This window comes from Procambarus clarkii, chromosome 66 (genome assembly GCF_040958095.1).
Source record: "Procambarus clarkii isolate CNS0578487 chromosome 66, FALCON_Pclarkii_2.0, whole genome shotgun sequence".
Classification (NCBI taxonomy): Eukaryota; Metazoa; Arthropoda; class Malacostraca; order Decapoda; family Cambaridae; genus Procambarus; species Procambarus clarkii.
This window is the reverse complement of record NC_091215.1, coordinates 25,502,473-25,521,604: the sequence shown is the minus strand read 5'-3', so window position 1 is coordinate 25,521,604 and position 19,132 is coordinate 25,502,473. Positions and strand designations below refer to the sequence as shown.

Sequence of the window (19,132 nt, the reverse complement as noted above, 5' to 3'; positions counted from 1 at the left end):
TTCATTGTTATTATCTAGGTGTGTATACCCTTCATTCTTATTATCTAGGTGTGTATACCCTTCATTGTTATTATCTAGGTGTGTATACCCTTCATTCTTATTATCTAGGTGTGTATACCCTTCATTGTTATTATCTAGGTGTGTATACCCTTCATTCTTATTATGTAGGTGTGTATACCCTTCATTCTTATTATCTAGGTGTGTATACCCCTCATGGTAATTATGTAGTTATGTGTATATCTATTGATATAATTATGTATGTATGTGTACACCTAGTGTTTTGCATTTGTATTTGCTGATTTGTAGTTACGTAGGTGTGTATCTGCTGATTGTAGTAATGTATGTGTACCGCTGAACACGTAGTAAAGTATGTGTACCGCTGTACACGTAGTAAAGTATGTGTACCGCTGAACACGTAGTAAAGTATGTGTACCGCTGTACACGTAGTAAAGTATGTGTACCGCTGAACACGTAGTAAAGTATGTGTACCGCTGTACACGTAGTAAAGTATGTGTACCGCTGTACACGTAGTAAAGTATGTGTACCGCTGAACACGTAGTAAAGTATGTGTACTGCTGAACACGTAGTAAAGTATGTGTACCGCTGTACACGTAGTAAAGTATGTGTACCGCTGAACACGTAGTAAAGTATGTGTACCGCTGTACACGTAGTAAAGTATGTGTACCGCTGTACACATGGTAATGTATGTGTAATTGTGTATACAGTATAAATGTTGCCACGGATTTAAATTTTAAATGTAGGCGTGAGAGAGAGAAAGAGAGAAAGAGAGAGAGAGAGAGAGAGAGAGAGAGAGAGAGAGAGAGAGAGAGAGAGGAGAGAGAGAGAGAGAGAGAGAGAGAGAGAGAGAGAGAGAGAGAGAGAGAGAGAGAGAGAGAGAGAGAGAGAGAGAGAGAGAGAGAGAGAGAGAGAGAGAGAGAGAGAGAGAGAGAAAGAGAGAGAAAGAGAGAGAAAGAGAGAGAAAGAGAGAGAAAGAGAGAGAAAGAGAGAGGAGAGAGAGAGAGAGAGAGAGAGAGAGAGAGAGAGAGAGAGAGAGAGAGAGAGAGAGAGAGAGAGAGAGAGAGAGAGAGAGAGAGAGAGAGAGAGAGAGCGCGTTCGTCGATGGTACTAACAAAGCCATGAGTAACTAGAATAACCACCAGCACTAACTACTGTGACGTGACGAAGGGGGACAAACAAAAGGTCCCCCAATCACCCCAGTTCCCGCCCTCTACTGGCGATTGATTCCCACACTCAGACACCACCTTCAACCTCAGCCAATCCCATTTCAGCGTAATCAGAATGCATTACCGAGTTAGAGTCTTGAAGACAACATTTCTGAGTGTGGAAGCAGCAGAAATATATATGTATATATTCCAAATGATGATAGACTTGGAGCATACGTGGAGCATACCTGGGGCATACCTGGGGCATACCTGGGGCATACCGTGGAGCATACCTGGATTGGTTATTGGGAGTTCTTTTGCTCCCGTAAGCCCAGCCTCTCGACACGCTTGTGATTACCTGATCAACAAGGATGTTGCCTGAGCGAGAAGCGGCGGAGCTAATCTGATTGGAGGCAGCCGAAACGGTGTCCGGCGCGGACATTACTCAAGCAAAGTGGTGATTGGGGGGGGGGGGACGAACCTGGTGGAGATTGGTAGCGGGGGGAGGGGAGGTTAGAGGATGGGGAATCCATCTCTCATGTTGTGTTTGGTGTTCGACACGATCCCGTACTCCCGGTGATTGGGGTTCGTTCCCGCACTTCCAGCCCTCCGTTTCTGCTGGCGTAACCCGGATTTACCTGGCTGTTGTGGCTGTGTGGAGCTTCGGGTTACGGTGACCAACAGCCTCACAGTCCGAAGACATCACCGGGAAGGTTGGTGACAGGCCAATCACCAAGGGAAGGCTGGAGACAGACCAATCCCCATGGAAGGCTGGCAGACAGACCAATCACCAGGGAAGGCTGGAGACAGACCAATCACCAGAGAAGGCTGGAGACAGACCAATCACCAGAGAAGGCTGGAGACAGACCAATCCCCAGAGAAGGCTGGCAGACAGACCAATCACCAGGGAAGGCTGGAGACAGACCAATCACCAGAGAAGGCTGGAGACGACCAATCACCAGGGAAGGCTGGCAACAGACCAATCACCAGGGAAGGCTGGCAACAGACCAATCACCAGGGAAGGCTGGCAACAGACCAATCACCAGGGAAGGCTGGAGACAGACCAATCACCAGAGAAGGCTGGAGACGACCAATCATCAGGGAAGGCTGGCAACAGACCAATCACCAGGGAAGGCTGGAGATAGACCAATCACCAGAGAAGGCTGGAGACGACCAATCACCAGGGAAGGCTGGCAACAGACCAATCACCAGGGAAGGCTGGAGACAGACCAATCCCCAGAGAAGGCTGGCAACAGACCAATCACCAGGGAAGGCTGGAGACAGACCAATCACCAGAGAAGGCTGGCAACAGACCAATCACCAGGGAAGGCTGGCAACAGACCAATCACCAGGGAAGGCTGGCAACAAACCAATCAACAGGGAAGGCTGGAGACAGCCCAATCACCAGAGAAGGCTGGCAACAGACCAATCACCAGGGAAGGCTGGCAACAGACCAATCACCAGGGAAGGCTGGAGACAGACCAATCACCAGAGAAGGCTGGAGACAGACCAATCACCAGGGAAGGCTGGAGACAGACCAATCACCAGAGAAGGCTGGAGACAGACCAATCACCAGAGAAGGCTGGAGACAGACCAATCACCAGAGAAGGCTGGAGACAGACCAATCACCAGAGAAGGCTGGAGACAGACCAATCACCAGGGAAGGCTGGAGACAGACCAATCACCAGGGAAGGCTGGAGACAGACCAATCACCAGGGAAGGCTGGAGACAGACCAATCACCAGAGAAGGCTGGAGACAGACCAATCACCAGGGAAGGCTGGAGACAGACCAATCACCAGGGAAGGCTGGCAGACAGACCAATCACCAGGGAAGGCTGAAGACAGGCCAGCCTGCTGGAATACCACAACGGAAATCAACAAGAGATAATGAACTACAAATACAACTTGAAGATATAACAATAAGCCACAACTCCCTCACTCTCATAATCCATCACTTCACCAAGTTACGTCAGGAGTTAATGGTGTTATTTACGACACTGTATAGCTTGACACAATCGACTTGAGAATGGTCCAGGACGGACCGAAACGTCGTCGTCCCTTCACCTTCTAGTGTGTGTGGTCTGGTCAACATACTTCAGCCACGTTATTGTGACTCGTCACCCTGCACCGCGGAGCTGTTCTCCCGAGAGAACATCCGGAGCGCCTTTCATGCCCCCGAGTTGTGTAAAAGCTTCATATCGATTCTATGCCTCGATAATGATGCACAGCGTCGTTGCACAGTCGGAGGACACAGCAACATTTGCAAGCGTGGCAATCCTCGTTATAACGGCCCCCCCTCCCTCCCCCCCCCACCGTCCAGCAATCATCATCGTTGAATTGGTTCTTTCCTTCGTTCTACTGTCTGTTTGCTCGCTTCTCGCATCACTCACAGCACATGTTGGGTCGTATGTTATTGACGGAACTTGGCCAGTCACCGCCGGCCAATGGTGAGACATGACACAGGACCTTGTGTTGTGTCAGTTCCTCCATCATCCCTGGGGGGGGGGGGGTGTGACTGTCAGCGTCGCTGCCTGCGTCGCTGTCTGCGTCGCTGTTTACGTCGCTGTCTGCGTCGCTGTTTACGTCGCTGTCTGCGTCGCTGTCTGCGTCGCTGTCTGCGTCGCTGCCTGCGTCGCTGTCAGCGTCGCTGTTTACGTCGCTGTCAGCGTCGCTGTCTGCGTCGCTGTCTGCGTCGCTGTGGGTCGGATCATTCCAGTCCGTGCGGCATGCTCTCTGACCTGGCTTCCTGCCTGATCAACCAGGGTACCAACAAGAGCCAGGGTACCAACAAGAGCCAGGGTACCAACAAGAGCCAGGGTACCAACAAGAGCCAGGGGTACCAACAAGAGCCAGGGTACCAACAAGAGCCAGGGGTACCAACAAGAGCCAGGGTACCAACAAGAGCCAGGGTACCAACAAGAGCCAGGGTACCAACAAGAGCCAGGGGTACCAACAAGAACCAGGGTACCAACAAGAGCCGGGGTACCAACAAAAGCCAGGGTACCAACAAGAGCCAGGGTACCAACAAGAGCCAGGGTACCAACAAGAGCCAGGGGTACCAACAAGAGCAAGGGGTACCAACTAGAGCCAGGGTACCAACAAGAGCCAGGGTACCAACAAGAGCCAGGGTACCAACAAGAGCCGGGGTACCAACAAGAGCCAGGGTACCAAGAAGGCCAGGGGTACCAACAAGAGCCAGGGTACCAACAAGAGCCAGGGTACCAACAAGAGCCGGGGTACCAACAAGAGCCAGGGTACCAACAAGAGCCAGGGGTACCAACAAGAGCCAGGGGTACCAACAAGAGCCGGGGTACCAATAAGAGCCAGGGGTACCAACAAGAGCCAGAGTACCAACAAGAGCCGGGGTACCAACAAGAGCCAGGGTACCAATAAGAACCAGGGGTACCAACAAGAGCCAGGGGTACCAACAAGAGCCGGGGTACCAATAAGAGCCAGGGGTACCAACAAGAGCCAGGGTACCAACAAGAGCCGGGGTACCAAACAAGAGCCAGGGTACCAACAAGAGCCAGGGGTACCAACAAGAGCCAGGGTACCAACAAGAGCCAGGGTACCAACAAGAGCCAGGGGTACCAACAAGAGCCAGGGGTACCAACAAGAGCCAGGGTACCAACAAAGTACCAGCAATAACACTCTCGGGGTCCGGGAGTAGAGACATAACGATTTCCAGACCACTTCCTCCACCCACTGTGGGGGGCAGTGGCCCCAGTCCCCCCCTCCCCTAGGCCCAGGGGACCCCCAAGGGGATAACCCATCTCCCTGCCCCCCCCCCCTACACTCAAGGGGGGTGATGCCCCCCGCGGCTCTCGGCACTCTCGGTTACATGTACTCTACACAACACCACAATACTCTTATTAATATGTTTGGCCAAGATTGGTCAGAATATGGCGCCCCTGGCCAGAATATGACGACCCTGGCCAGATTATGACGCTCCTGGCCAGATTATGACGTCCATGGCTAGAATATGATGCCCCTGGCCAGGATATGACGCCCCTGGCCACAACTGTGGCCAACATGCTGGTAATTCTACCGTGAGAGAGGTGGATGGGAGAGCTAGCAGCCCAGCCTCTACACAGGCATCACCCTACGCTGCCCACCATGGCTACGCTGCCCACCATGGCTATGCTGCCCACCATGGCTACGCTGCCCATCATAGCTACGCTGCCCACCATGGCTATGCTGCCCACCATGGCTACGCTGCCCATCATAGCTACGCTGCCCACCATGGCTACGCTGCCCACCATAGCTACGCTGCCCATCACACCGAGTCACCAAGACCTGCTCCTCTACCCTGTGTGACACACTTCCATTACCATTAGAAAATTATAAAAAGTCTTTAGAAATGTGCTGAGATTGATTTAAGAAATGTGTACGATCCTTAAGATTATCAACCACTGTGGTCAGTCTATCTCTGGTGGCAGCGAGCTTCGTACTGGTGGCAGCGAGCTTCGTACCGGTGGCAGCGAACTCGTTACTGGTGGCAGCGAACTTCGTACCGGTGGCAGTGAACTTCGCACCGGTGGCAGCAAACTCCTTACTGGTGGCAGCGAACTCCGTACCGGTGGCAGCGAACTTCGCACCGGTGGCAGCGAACTCCGTACCGGTGGCAGCGAACTTCGCACCGGTGGCAGCGAACTCTGTACCGGTGGCAGCGAACTTTGTACCGGTGGCAGCGAACTTCATACCGGTTGCAGCGAGCTTCGTACCGGTGGCAGCGAACTTCGTAACGGTGACAGCGAACACCGTACTGGTGGCAGCGAACTCCGTACCGGTGGCAGCGAACTTCGTACCGGTGGCAGGGAACTCCGTACCGGTGGCAGCGAGCTTCGTACCAGTCGCAGCGAACTCCGTACTGGTGGCAGCGAGCTTCGTACCAGTCGCAGCGAACTCCGTACTGGTGGCAGCGAACTTCGTACCAGTGGCAGCGAACTCCGTACTGGTTGCAGCGAGCTTCCCCCTAGCACCCCACCCCCTCAGCACTGGACGAAGAGGCAGAACCTCTGGTTCACCTTAGTGAGCCGAGCGCTACGTGGGACTGGCCGTCCTCCGTGGTGTATGTGTAAACTGATCACGGTATTGTTGCACCTGACGGCAGGAGAGTGGGGAGAGGGGATGGAGACTTGAGTTGCAATCGCCTAAATGCACCTGCATGGTTGACAGCTAGCTCCTGGGCCTCGCCTTACATAATGTCGGTTGTTTAGGCTCCAGATTCTTATGTAACCCATGTTTACCATGCAGTGTGTTGAGTTTACCTCAAGAGCCTCTGCTTGTAAAGCATCAGCACATGTTCTCCTGCGGTAGACTAGTACTACCCGACATCCACGGATAGCTTCCCTCAATGTTCTCTCGTTTAATTGTGCTTTATGTGGCTAGTAACTGGGTGGGAGTAGGGTAAAGCAGCAGTGTGAAGCAGCAGAGTGAAGCAGCAGAGTGAGGCAGCAGAGTGAGGCAGCAGAGTGAAGCAGCAGTGTGAGGCAGCAGAGTGAGGCAGCAGAGTGAAGCAGCAGTGTGAGGCAGCAGTGTGAAACAGCAGAGTGAAGCAGCAGTGTGAGGCAGCAGAGTGAGGCAGCAGAGTGAAGCAGCAGTGTGAGGCAGCAGAGTGAAGCAGCAGAGTGAAGCAGCAGTGTGAGGCAGCAGAGTAAGGCAGCAGAGTGAAGCAGCAGTGTGAGGCAGCCGAGTGAGGCAGCAGAGTGAAGCAGCAGTGTGAGGCAGCAGAGTGAAGCAGCAGTGTGAGGCAGCAGAGTGAAGCAGCAGAGTGAAGCAGCAGTGTGAGGCAGCAGAGTGAGGCAGCAGAGTGAGGCAGCAGAGTGAAGCAGCAGTGTGAGGCAGCAGAGTGAGTCAGCAGAGTGAGGCAGCAGAGTGAGACAGCAGAGTGAAGCAGCAGTGTGAAGCAGCAGAGTGAGGCAGCAGAGTGAGGCAGCAGAGTGAAGCAGCAGTGTGAGGCAGCAGAGTGAGTCAGCAGAGTGAAGCAGCAGTGTGAGGCAGCAGAGTGAGGCAGCAGAGTGAAGCAGCAGTGTGAGGCAGCAGAGTGAGACAGCAGAATGAAGCAGCAGTGTGAGGCAGCAGAGTGAGGCAGCAGAGTGAGGCAGCAGAGTGAGACAGCAGAGTGAAGCAGCAGTGTGAGGCAGCAGAGTGAGGCAGCAGAGTGAGGCAGCAGAGTGAAGCAGCAGTGTGAGGCAGTAGAGTGAGACAGCAGAGTGAGACAGCAGAGTGAAGCAGCAGTGTGAGGCAGCAGAGTGAGGCAGCAGAGTGAGGCAGCAGAGTGAGGCAGCAGAGTGAGACAGCAGAGTGAGGCAGCAGAGTGAGGCAGCAGTGTGAGGCAGCAGAGAACAACAACACAGCAGAGGTCTGCACGTCAACAGGTCGGGGGATCAATGCCATACATTTCTCCCTGAAGTTGTTGACACTATGGTTTAAATTGTACATTATGATGACACACTTTGTACTCCCGCTGAGTGCCATTATTGAGTGTAAAGCAGCGTGGCACTCCCTCACTCGCTGTGGGACCGTCTCCCTCTGGCACTAACACTCCTGGTTTTACTATATCACTGAATAACAATGGTAATGCAACTCTGTGACGCTCACTGGCTCAATGTGGCACTAGACAAGTGTGGCACTGTTATACCTGTATAGACGCATACAAGTCGAAAATCTCAGTTGGATTTCCTTAGAGTTTCTGCATAACAAACCATCCCTCAGGTCTCGTGTGATGGTCGCTCGTTCTCTCAGGTCTCGGGAGATGGTAGCTCGACCTCTCAGGTCATCGTGTGATGGTAGCTCGTCCTCTCAGGTCTCGTGTGATGGTCGCTCGTCCTCTCAGGTCTCGTGTGATGGTCGCTCGTCCTCTCAGGTCTCGTGTGATGGTCGCTCGTCCTCTCAGGTCTCGTGTGATGGTCGCTCGTCCTCTCAGGTCTCGTGTGATGGTCGCTCGTTCTCTCAGGTCTCGTGTGATGGTCGCTCGTCCTCTCAGGTCTCGTGTGATGGTCGCTCGTCCTCTCAGGTCTCGGGTGATGGCCGCTCGACGTCTCATGTCTCGTGTGATGGTCGCTCGACCTCTCAGGTCTCGTAAGGTCGTCCCTGAGAATTCAATTGCAATGAATTCATTCTAGTCTTGATTCTACCGACCAGGCAGCCGGTGGGTCAGAGACCGGGCCGCCGGAACATTGATCCTGAGAACAACCTCAAGGTAACCTTGAGGTGGTCCCTAGAACAAGGGACCAGTCTATTTGACTGGTCCCTTGTTCTACAAGGGACCAGACTACATATTGAAACCCATAGACTACATATTGAATAGACTACATATTGAAACCCTTACTTTTCAATGTTCCTATTGTGAAAGTTTTGGCGTGGCATAAAGTTATCTCTATTCGCTACTCCGTAAAAAAATTCAACTCTTTTTGGCCAACCAGAAACGTACAAACCCCAGCAACCCACCTAACCTATCGCGGTCCTATGTATAGAAAACGGCAATATGCGGTGCTTTTTTTCACTAGTACGTTGCATTTTTAACGGTTTGGTTAATTCCGTGAAAAGAAAAACGTATTATGGAAGAAAACGGGCTATAGGCAGTGAATGGAGGACTAGTGAATATTTCCAACGTGCAGAGTGCCAGTGTGAGAGCCAGTGGGAGTGCCAGTGTGAGTGCCAGTGTGAGTGCCGGTGGGAGTGCGAGTGTGAGTGCCAGTGTGAGTGCCAGTGTGAGTGCCATTGTGTGAGAGCCAGTGGGAAGTATAGGCACAGTTGAGGCACTATAGTGGCCAGAAAAATGCACACCACTATAGGAGTTAGTAAGATGCTCTACAGGAAGTGTGTGTGTGTGGGGGGGGGGGGAGGGAGGGAGGCACTCTAGTTGAATGATGGGCGTGGCACAGTTGGGTAGTGAGAAGGCGTGGCCCCGCTGCTGAATGGCACTGGTGATGGGCGTGGCACTCTGGTCGTAATGAGATGTATAGTATTGGTCGTAATTACCCTGGTGAGGGCCAGGACCTGGCACTGGTAGATGACGATGGTAGGGACCTGGCACTGGTAGATGACGATGGTGGGGACCTGGCACTGGTAGATGACGATGGTAGGGACCTGGCACTGGTAGATGACGATGGTGGGAACCTGGTACTGGTAGATGACGATGGTAGGGACCTGGGACTGGTAGATGACGATGGTAGGGACCTGGCACTGGTAGATGACGATGGTAGGGACCTGGCACTGGTAGATGACGATGGTAGGGACCTGGCACTGGTAGATGACGATGGTAGGGACCTGGCACTGGTAGATGACGATGGTAGGGACCTGGCACTGGTAGATGACGATGGTGGGGACCTGTGACTGGTAGATTACGATGGTAGGGACCTGGCACTGGTAGATGACGATGGTAGGGACCTGGCACTGGTAGATGACGATGGTAGGGACCTGGCACTGGTAGATGACGATGGTGGGGACCTGGGACTGGTAGATGACGATGGTAGGGACCTGGGACTGGTAGATGACGATGGTAGGGACCTGGGACTGGTAGATGACGATGGTAGGGACCTGGGACTGGTAGATGACGATGGTAGGGACCTGGCACTGGTAGATGACGATGGTGGGGACCTGGCACTGGTAGATGACGATGGTGGGGACCTTGCACTGGTAGATGACGATGGTGCGTGACCTGGTACTGGTAGATGACGATGGTGGGGACCTGGGACTGGTAGATAACGATGGTAGGGACCTGGTACTGGTAGATGACGATGGTGGGGACCTGGCACTGGTAGATGACGATGGTAGGGACCTGGCACTGGTAGATGACGATGGTAGGGACCTGGCACTGGTAGATGACGATGGTGGGGACCTGGGACTGGTAGATGACGATGGTGGGGACCTGTGACTGGTAGATGACGATGGTGGGGACCTGGGACTGGTAGATGACGATGGTAGGGACCTGGTACTGGTAGATGACGATGGTGGGGACCTGGGACTGGTAGATGACGATGGTGGGGACCTGGTACTGGTAGATAACGATGGTGGGGACCTGGCACTGGTAGATGACGATGGTAGGGACCTGGTACTGGTAGATAACGATGGTGGGGACCTGGGATTGGTAGATGACGATGGTGGGGACCTGGTACTGGTAGATGACGATGGTGCGTGACCTGGTACTGGTAGATGACGATGGTGCGTGACCTGGTACTGGTAGATGACGATGGTGGGGACCTGGGACTGGTAGATGACGATGGTGGGGACCTGGCACTGGTAGATGACGATGGTGGGGACCTGGCACTGGTAGATGACGATGGTAGGGACCTGGTACTGGTAGATGACGATGGTGGGGACCTGGCACTGGTAGATGACGATGGTAGGGACCTGGCACTGGTAGATGACGATGGTGGGGACCTGGCAATGGTAGATGACGATGGTAGGGACCTGGTACTGGTAGATGACGATGGTGGGGACCTGGCACTGGTAGATGACGATGGTAGGGACCTGGGACTGGTAGATAACGATGGTGGGGACCTGGGACTGGTAGATGACGATGGTGCGTGACCTGGTACTGGTAGATAACGATGGTGGGGACCTGGTACTGGTAGATAACGATAGTAGGGACCTGGTACTGGTAGATGACGATGGTAGGGACCTGGTACTGGTAGATAACGATGGTGGGGACCTGGTACTGGTAGATAACGATGGTGGGGACCTGGTACTGGTAGATGACGATGGTGCATGATGACTGGAGAATCTCTACCAGCATCAACCACACACAACCACTCCTCACCACACAAAACAACTACCACAATCGACCAGAGACGACCCGACCCCCTAGACACACCCAGACAAGCAGTGCCACGCTAAATGGTGATCACTGCTATAGTGAGCGGTCAAGAAGCGTTTGACTCACCACGAATACCATTACAAACTGCTTCTGAACCCTTCAGTCAGCCTGAGGGGTCAAGTATTCATAGAGTCCGTCGCCAAGTATTCATAGAGTCCGTCGCCAAGTATTCATAGAGTCCGTCGCCAAGTATTCATAGAGTCCGTCGCCAAGTATTCATAAAGTCCGTCGCTAAGTACTCATAGAGCCCGTGGTCAAGTATTCATAGAGTCCGTGGTCAAGTATTCATAGAGCCTGAGGGTCAAGACACGATAAAATATGAGTATTATTGAGTAATACATGAATACTACATGTATACACTGTATACCTGTATACATATATACCTGTATAGGTATACACACCGTGGTGCTACACTACACACTAATACATGGACAGTTACCAACACCTCTCCCCCCCCCCCCCCCACTGTCACCTGCACTTCACTTGATACCTGGTTGATACCTGGTTGATGGGGTTCTGGGAGTTCTTCTACTCCCCAAGCCCGGCCCGAGGCCAGGCTTGACTTGTGAGAGCTTGGTCCACCAGGCTGTTGCTTGGAGCGGCCCGCAGGCCCACATACCCACCACAGCCCGGTTGGTCCGGCACTCCTTGGAGGAATAAATCTTCACTGCTTCCAAGTTCTTTCACTCGTTTGTTGGACGGCGTCGGACTCCTTGCTCGGGCGTCGTGGACGGCGTCGGACTCCTTGCTCGGGCGTCGTGGACGGCGTCGGACTCCTTGCTCGGGCGTCGTGGACGGCGTCGGACTCCTTGCTCGGGCGTCGTGGACGGCGTCGGACTCCTTGCTCGGGCGTCGTCGCCAGACTGACCAGAGACCGGGCCGCAAGGGGCCGCCATTCCCAGAATCATCAACAGGTTGGCAACAAGAACAAATACAATATATTAGTTCCCGCCTAAAGATTTGTCGGCGTCCAAACGCGTGAGCTTGTCAAGGCGTCAGGCAGCTGTACCGTCAAGGAGTCTGGCGACTGTACCGTCAAGGCGTCAGGCGACTGTACCGTCAAGGCGTCAGGCAGCTGTACCGTCAAGGAGTCTGGCGACTGTACCGTCAAGGAGGCTGGCCCTGTACCGTCAAGGCGTCTGGCGACTGTACCGTCAAGGCGTCAGGCGACTGTACCGTCAAGGAGTCTGGCGACTGTACCGTCAAGGAGTCTGGCGACGGTACCGTCAAGGCGTCAGGCGACTGTACCGTCAAGGAGTCTGGCGACTGTACCGTCAAGGAGTCTGGCGACTGTACCGTCAAGGCGTCAGGCGACTGTACCGTCAAGGCGTCAGGCAGCTGTACCGTCAAGGAGTCTGGCGACTGTACCGTCAAGGCGTCAGGCGACTGTACCGTCAAGGCGTCAGGCGACTGTACCGTCAAGGAGTCTGGCGACTGTACCGTCAAGGCGTCAGGCGACTGTACCGTCAAGGCGTCAGGCGACTGTACCGTCAAGGAGTCTGGCGCCTGTACCGTCAAGGAGGCTGGCCCCTGTACCGTCAAGGCGTCTGGCGACTGTACCGTCAAGGAGCCTGGCGCCTGTACCGTCAAGGAGTCTGGCGCCTGTACCGTCAAGGAGCCTGGCGCCTGTACCGTCAAGGAGCCTGGCGCCTGTACCATCAAGGAGCCTGGCGCCTATACCGTCAAGGAGCCTGGCGCCTGTACCTTCAAGGAGTCTGGCGCCTGTACCGTCAAGGAGTCTGGCGCCTGTACCGTCAAGGAGCCTGGCGCCTGTACCGTCAAGGAGCCTGGCGCCTGTACCGTCAAGGCGTCTGGCGACTGTACCGTCAAGGAGCCTGGCGCCTGTACCGTCAAGGAGTCTGACGCCAGATAATGTCCTCGTGGAACACACACACACACCAAAAAGTGTGTATATGTGTGTGTATCTGTGTGTGTGTGTGTGTGTGTGTGAGGGGGGGGGTGCCAGAGTGCCTGGCACACACCTGCCCGGTTCCCGCCACCGCCCTGATCCACACCTGACCTCGCCCACTCCCTCACTAAATCCAACAAAAGCTGGCATTTTTATACACACCATAATACGCTTGACAACAGTCCTCCCTTCTCCTCTGACACACCACCAATTGTGGAAGCGGTAACACACGCACACACACACACACACGCACACACACACACACACACACACACACACACACACACACAAAAGTATGCCTTTTTAACGAGAGAATGTGAGGGGCGTGTTCCCCTCTCTCACCTACCCTACTCTCACAGCCAGACTCCCTCCTTTCAATCCTTGTTTAATCCTGAAAAGAATTTTTGTTTCGACAATTTTAGCTGACACGGCTCTTGATCTGCTTTTGTCACTCCCTACACCACCTGTGGGTCTCAGGTGGTGTCCTTACACCACCTGTGGGTCTCTAGTGGTGTCCTTACACCACCTGTGGGTCTCAGGTGGTGTCCCTACACCACCTGTGGGTCTCCAGTGGTGTCCCTACATCACCTGTGCGTCTCCAGTGGTGTCCCCACACCACCTGTGGGTCTCCAGTGGTGTCCCCACACCACCTGTGGGTCTCCAGTGGTGTCCCCACACCACCTGTGGACCTCAAGTAGTCAAACATTGCCAAACCAGTGTTGCAAGAGAGGACATACAGACGGTGTACTGGTAACATTTCCTAAAGAGGCTTGTCCAGCTGCCTCTTGACAATCCTCCACAGTCACCCCAGCACAGACCTGGTGGTGTGAGGGTGAGGAGCAGCGGAGAGGCGTGGTCCTCCTGCAGGGGACCTCTGGAGGGTGCTGGGGGGGGACCTCTGGAGGGTGCTGGGGGGGACCTCTGGAGGGTGCTGGGGGGGGGGACCTCTGGAGGGTGCTGGGGGGGGCGCCTCTGGAGGGTGCTGGGGGGGGGACCTCTGGAGGGTGCTGGGGGGGCGCCTCTGGAGGGTGCTGGGGGGGGGGACCTCTGGAGGGTGCTGGGGGGGGCACCTCTGGAGGGTGCTGGGGGGAGCGCCTCTAACTTTGCGCTGGGCTCATATTGCATTATCTGACACGCCCCCTCGCTACACTAAACATTCTCTGCCTCGCTGTAAACACCTTCCCTGCTTAATATATCTTCCTCCTTGTGACCCCCATCTTTCTTAAACTACACCGCAACCATCTTAACTACACGTCTACATTCTCCTTAGCCATCTTCCCTACCCCCCTTCACCACCTTCCCTACCCTTCACCACCTACCCTGCCCTTCACCACATAGGCAAGCCCTCAGAACACCCCCCCATTAGGCAAGCCCTCAGAACACCCCCCCCATTAGGCAAGCCCTCAGAACACCTCCCATTAGGCAAGCAGTGATAGGCAAGCCCTCAGAACACCCCCCCATTAGGCAAGCCCTCAGAACACCTCCCATTAGGCAAGCAGTGATAGGCAAGCCCTCAGAACACCCCCCATTAGCCAAGCAGTGATAGGCAAGCCCTCAGAACACCCCCCATTAGCCAAGCAATGATAGGCAAGCCCTCAGAACACCCCCCCCATTAATCAAGCAGTGATAGGCAAGCCCTCAGAACACCCTCCATTAGGCAAGCCCTCAGAACACCCCCCCCCCATTAATCAAGCAGTGATAGGCAAGCCCTCAGAACACCCTCCATTAGGCAAGCCCTCAGAACACCTCCCATTAGGCAATCAGTGATAAGCAAGCTCTCAGAACACCCCCCATTAGGCAAGCCCTCAGAACACCTCCCATTAGCCAAGCAGTGATAGGCAAGCCCTCAGAGCACCCCCCATTAGCCAAGCAGTGATAGGCAAGCCCTCAGAACACCCCCCATTAGCCAAGCAGTGATAGGCAAGCACCCCCTCGACGTAGTTCCATTAGGAGACCACCTGAGACGCCATCTGTCGAGGAGATGAGGACATCTCCAGAGATCACAGCCGAGGTAAACAAAAGTCAGCTGGACCCTCTCAACCCTTGCGGCTCTCATCTCTCTCTACTCCACCTCATTTATATGTGACAATTTGTCATTCCCGTCAAATGCTGGCGAGGTGTGTCTGCCTGTCTGCCTGCCTGCCTGTCTGTCTGTCTGTCTGTCTGTCTGTCTGTCTGCCTGTCTGTCTGTCTGTCTGTCTGTCTGCCTGTCTGTCTGTCTGTCTGTCTGCCTGTCTGCCTGTCTGTCTGTCTGTCTGCCTGTCTGCCTGTCTGTCTGTCTGTCTGTCTGTCTGTCTGTCTGTCTGTCTGACTCTCCCTCCTTCCCCATAGCTCTAGCAGTTACTAGTATGACTGCTAGTGTTGCTACAACTGCAGGTACCAGTGAAAGAATTACCACACCTGTTCCTAGCAGTGAACGCAGACCATTGCAACAGTGTATACATCATTTGCACATGTGTAAATGATGCATACATACATCATTTACTAAGGGGAGGGAGGGGGGGGGGAGGGGAAGATTCTATGCTGGTGTGGGTTTCATGGGGGAAAGGGAAGGTTGGAATGTTTTTTTTTTTTTATATATATATAAACCCCCTGATAGGGAACTTTATCTTAGGGTTATGTTAAGGTCAAGAGGGCGGGTAAGAACACAGATTAACTTCAATGTTTTCTCCATACCTAACTTTCTCTATTGTGTCGGGTCAGAAGGGGAACGTTCTGGCCAGGGTGAGTAGGGGAACGTTCTGGCCAGGGTGAGTAGGGGAACGTTCTGGCCAGGGTGAGTAGGGGAACGTTCTGGCCAGGGTGAGTAGGGGAACGTTCTGGCCAGGGTGAGTAGGCGAACGTTCTGGCCAGGGTGAGTAGGGGAACGTTCTGTCCAGGGCGAGAGGGGAACGTTCTGTCCAAACCAGTGGTAGTGTGGTAGAAGCCACCATCAGTGGTAGTGTGGTAGAAGCCACCATCAGTGGTAGTGTGGTAGGAGCCACCACCAGTGGTAGTGTGGTAGGAGCCACCACCAGTGGTAGTGTGGTAGAAGCCACCATCAGTGGTAGTGTGGTAGAAGCCACCACCAGTGGTAGTGTGGTAGGAGCCACCACCAGTGGTAGTGTGGTAGGAGCCACCACCAGTGGTAGTGTGGTAGGAGCCACCATCAGTGGTAGTGTGGTAGGAGCCACCACCAGTGGTAGTGTGGTAGGAGCCACCATCAGTGGTAGTGTGGTAGGAGCCACCATCAGTGGTAGTGTGGTAGAAGCCACCATCAGTGGTAGTGTGGTAGAAGCCACCACCAGTGGTAGTGTGGTAGGAGCCACCACCAGTGGTAGTGTGGTAGGAGCCACCACCAGTGGTAGTGTGGTAGGAGCCACCAGTGGTAGTGTGGTAGGAGCCACCACCAGTGGTAGTGTGGTAGGAGCCACCAGTGGTAGTGTGGTAGGAGCCACCACCAGTGGTAGTGTGGTAGGAGCCACCACCAGTGGTAGTGTGGTAGGAGCCACCACCAGTGGTAGTGTGGTAGGAGCCACCACCAGTGGTAGTGTGGTAGGAGCCACCACCAGTGGTAGTGTGGTAGGAGCCACCACCAGTGGTAGTGTGGTAGGAGCCACCACCAGTGGTAGTGTGGTAGGAGCCACCACCAGTGGTAGTGTGGTAGGAGCCACCACCAGTGGTAGTGTGGTAGGAGCCACCACCAGTGGTAGTGTGGTAGGAGCCACCATCAGTGGTAGTGTGGTAGAAGCCACCACCAGTGGTAGTGTGGTAGGAGCCACCACCAGTGGTAGTGTGGTAGGAGCCACCACCAGTGGTAGTGTGGTAGGAGCCACCACCAGTGGTAGTGTGGTAGGAGCCACCACCAGTGGTAGTGTGGTAGGAGCCACCACCAGTGGTAGTGTGGTAGGAGCCACCACCAGTGGTAGTGTGGTAGGAGCCACCACCAGTGGTAGTGTGGTAGGAGCCACCACCAGTGATAGTGTGGTAGGAGCCACCAGTGGTAGTGTGGTAGGAGCCACCATCAGTGGTAGTGTGGTAGGAGCCACCACCAGTGGTAGTGTGGTAGGAGCCACCACCAGTGGTAGTGTGGTAGGAGCCACCACCAGTGGTAGTGTGGTAGGAGCCACCACCAGTGGTAGTGTGGTAGGAGCCACCACCAGTGGTAGTGTGGTAGGAGCCACCACCAGTGGTAGTGTGGTAGGAGCCACCATCAGTGGTAGTGTGGTAGGAACCACCACCAGTGGTAGTGTGGTAGGAGCCACCACCAGTGGTAGTGTGGTAGGAGCCACCACCAGTGGTAGTGTGGTAGGAGCCACCACCAGTGGTAGTGTGGTAGGAGCCACCACCAGTGGTAGTGTGGTAGGAACCACCACCAGTGGTAGGAGCCACCACCAGTGGTAGGAGCCACCACCAGTGGTAGTGTGGTAGGAGCCACCACCAGTGGTAGTGTGGTAGGAGCCACCACCAGTGGTAGTGTGGTAGGAGCCACCAGTGGTAGTGTGGTAGGAGCCACCACCAGTGGTAGTGTGGTAGGAGCCACCAGTGGTAGTGTGGTAGGAGCCACCACCAGTGGTAGTGTGGTAGGAGCCACCACCAGTGGTAGTGTGGTAGGAGCCACCACCAGTGGTAGTGTGGTAGGAGCCACCACCAGTGGTAGTGTGGTAGGAGCCACCACCAGTGGTAGTGTGGTAGGAGCCACCACCAGTGGTAGTGTGGTAGGAGCCACCAGTGGTAGGAGCGGGGTTCACTAGAGAGCAAAGGTCACCGCCGGAGTGACTCCCTGGTAGGGTAATCCGGGTTAAAGGTGAGAGTGGCAGCACCTGACCATTAAGGTTACCTCCCTCCACTACACGCACTCGCACGCACACTCCCAGGTAATTACACACACGCGCGCACTTAACGCGCACACACACACACACACAGTTGAGAGGCGGGACCAAAGAGCTAAAGCTCAACGACTTCGCGGCCGAGTGGATACCACTCAGGGTTCGTAGTCCTAAGGGCCCCGGGTTCGATTTCCGGCCGAGGCGGAAACAAATGGGTTGGTTCCTTCACTCTGATGTACCTTATTTAAATAGGACCTTTGTGTTCACATCCCTGGATATGAAGGCCCCTCAAAATCCATCCTATCACTATCCTGGCTGACGCAACATTTGGAATGTGTTCATTAAACGTTAGGTCGACTGAGACTAATTGCACATCCTTTATTTGCAGTATTCCTTCAACAAAATATAACTGCTTTTTATACCCTAGCAGTAAAATAGGTACCTGGGTGTTAGTCAGCTGTCACGGGCTGCTTCCTGGGGGTGGAGGCCTGGTCGAGGACCGGGCCGCGGGGACACTAAAAAAGCCCCGAAATCATCTCAAGATAACCCTGTACTGTGCTCGAATCCGTTGTGGCTAGAGCTGAAACTGATCACTAAATATCATGTTATTTTCCGTAACACAGCCGAAGATTACTATTCTTGGCTTGTAGGGTTTTTTTCATGACTTCTGCTCGAGTTATTTTCATGATGATTTTTGTATCATCCGCATGTGATGATACGAAGCTGTGACCTCCCGCCAAACACACACCGAAACTACGACGTTGGTACAACGTTCGGACAAGTTTTAACACCTCCTAACTGCAGTTATAACAACCAATATAGCAAGTTGTAACAACGTTCTAATACGTCATAAACACGTTAAGCCAAGATGTAACAACTTTAGTACAAGTTGTAACAAGCGGAAAATAGAGACAGTTTCGGTTGGTGTTTCCAGGGCTGTAATTTTTGTATATTAATTATTGGTGATATAATGAGAAAATGTAGTGATGCAAGGACTGTGTTTTGGACTACAATGAATGGACTTTTATTTGTAATTATTTGCATGCTGTTTGACAGGAAATTGAATATCCATAACCCTACTTTTTTATATCTTATTCCTAACCATTTGGGCTAGACGGTAGAGCGACGGTCTCGCTTCATGCAGGTCGGCGTTCAATCCCTGACCATCCAAGTGGTTTGGGCACCATTCCTTTCCCCCCTTCCAAGTGCCATATACAGTCATAATGGCTTGGCGCTTTCCCCTGACAATTTCTTCCTTCTATCCTATTCATCATGGCTATCGCTTGTGTCAGCACACCCCACTAGTGCCACCAGCCTATTAGTGCCAGCACCCCCCACTAATGTGGCTCCATCCTGCTCATGATCCAACACCAATTATGGTAATGAGATCAACCTACCTGTTGCAGATGGGGGGCCGCATATGGCAGTG

The 19,132-nt window shown here is 53.8% G+C and overlaps 1 protein-coding gene across 1 annotated transcript; it reads right to left on the bottom strand.

Annotated features, from left to right (window-relative positions):
- Positions 1-9,026: 9,026 nt before the first annotated feature.
- Positions 9,027-10,905, bottom strand: LOC123751913 (adhesive plaque matrix protein-like). The gene is made up of 2 exons (XM_069310152.1): positions 10,762-10,905; positions 9,027-10,676 (listed from the first exon to the last, which is right to left on the bottom strand). Exons 1-2 carry the CDS (start codon positions 10,903-10,905, stop codon positions 9,027-9,029), a joined length of 1,794 nt encoding a protein of 597 aa, XP_069166253.1.
- Between the last annotated feature and the right edge of the window lie 8,227 nt (positions 10,906-19,132).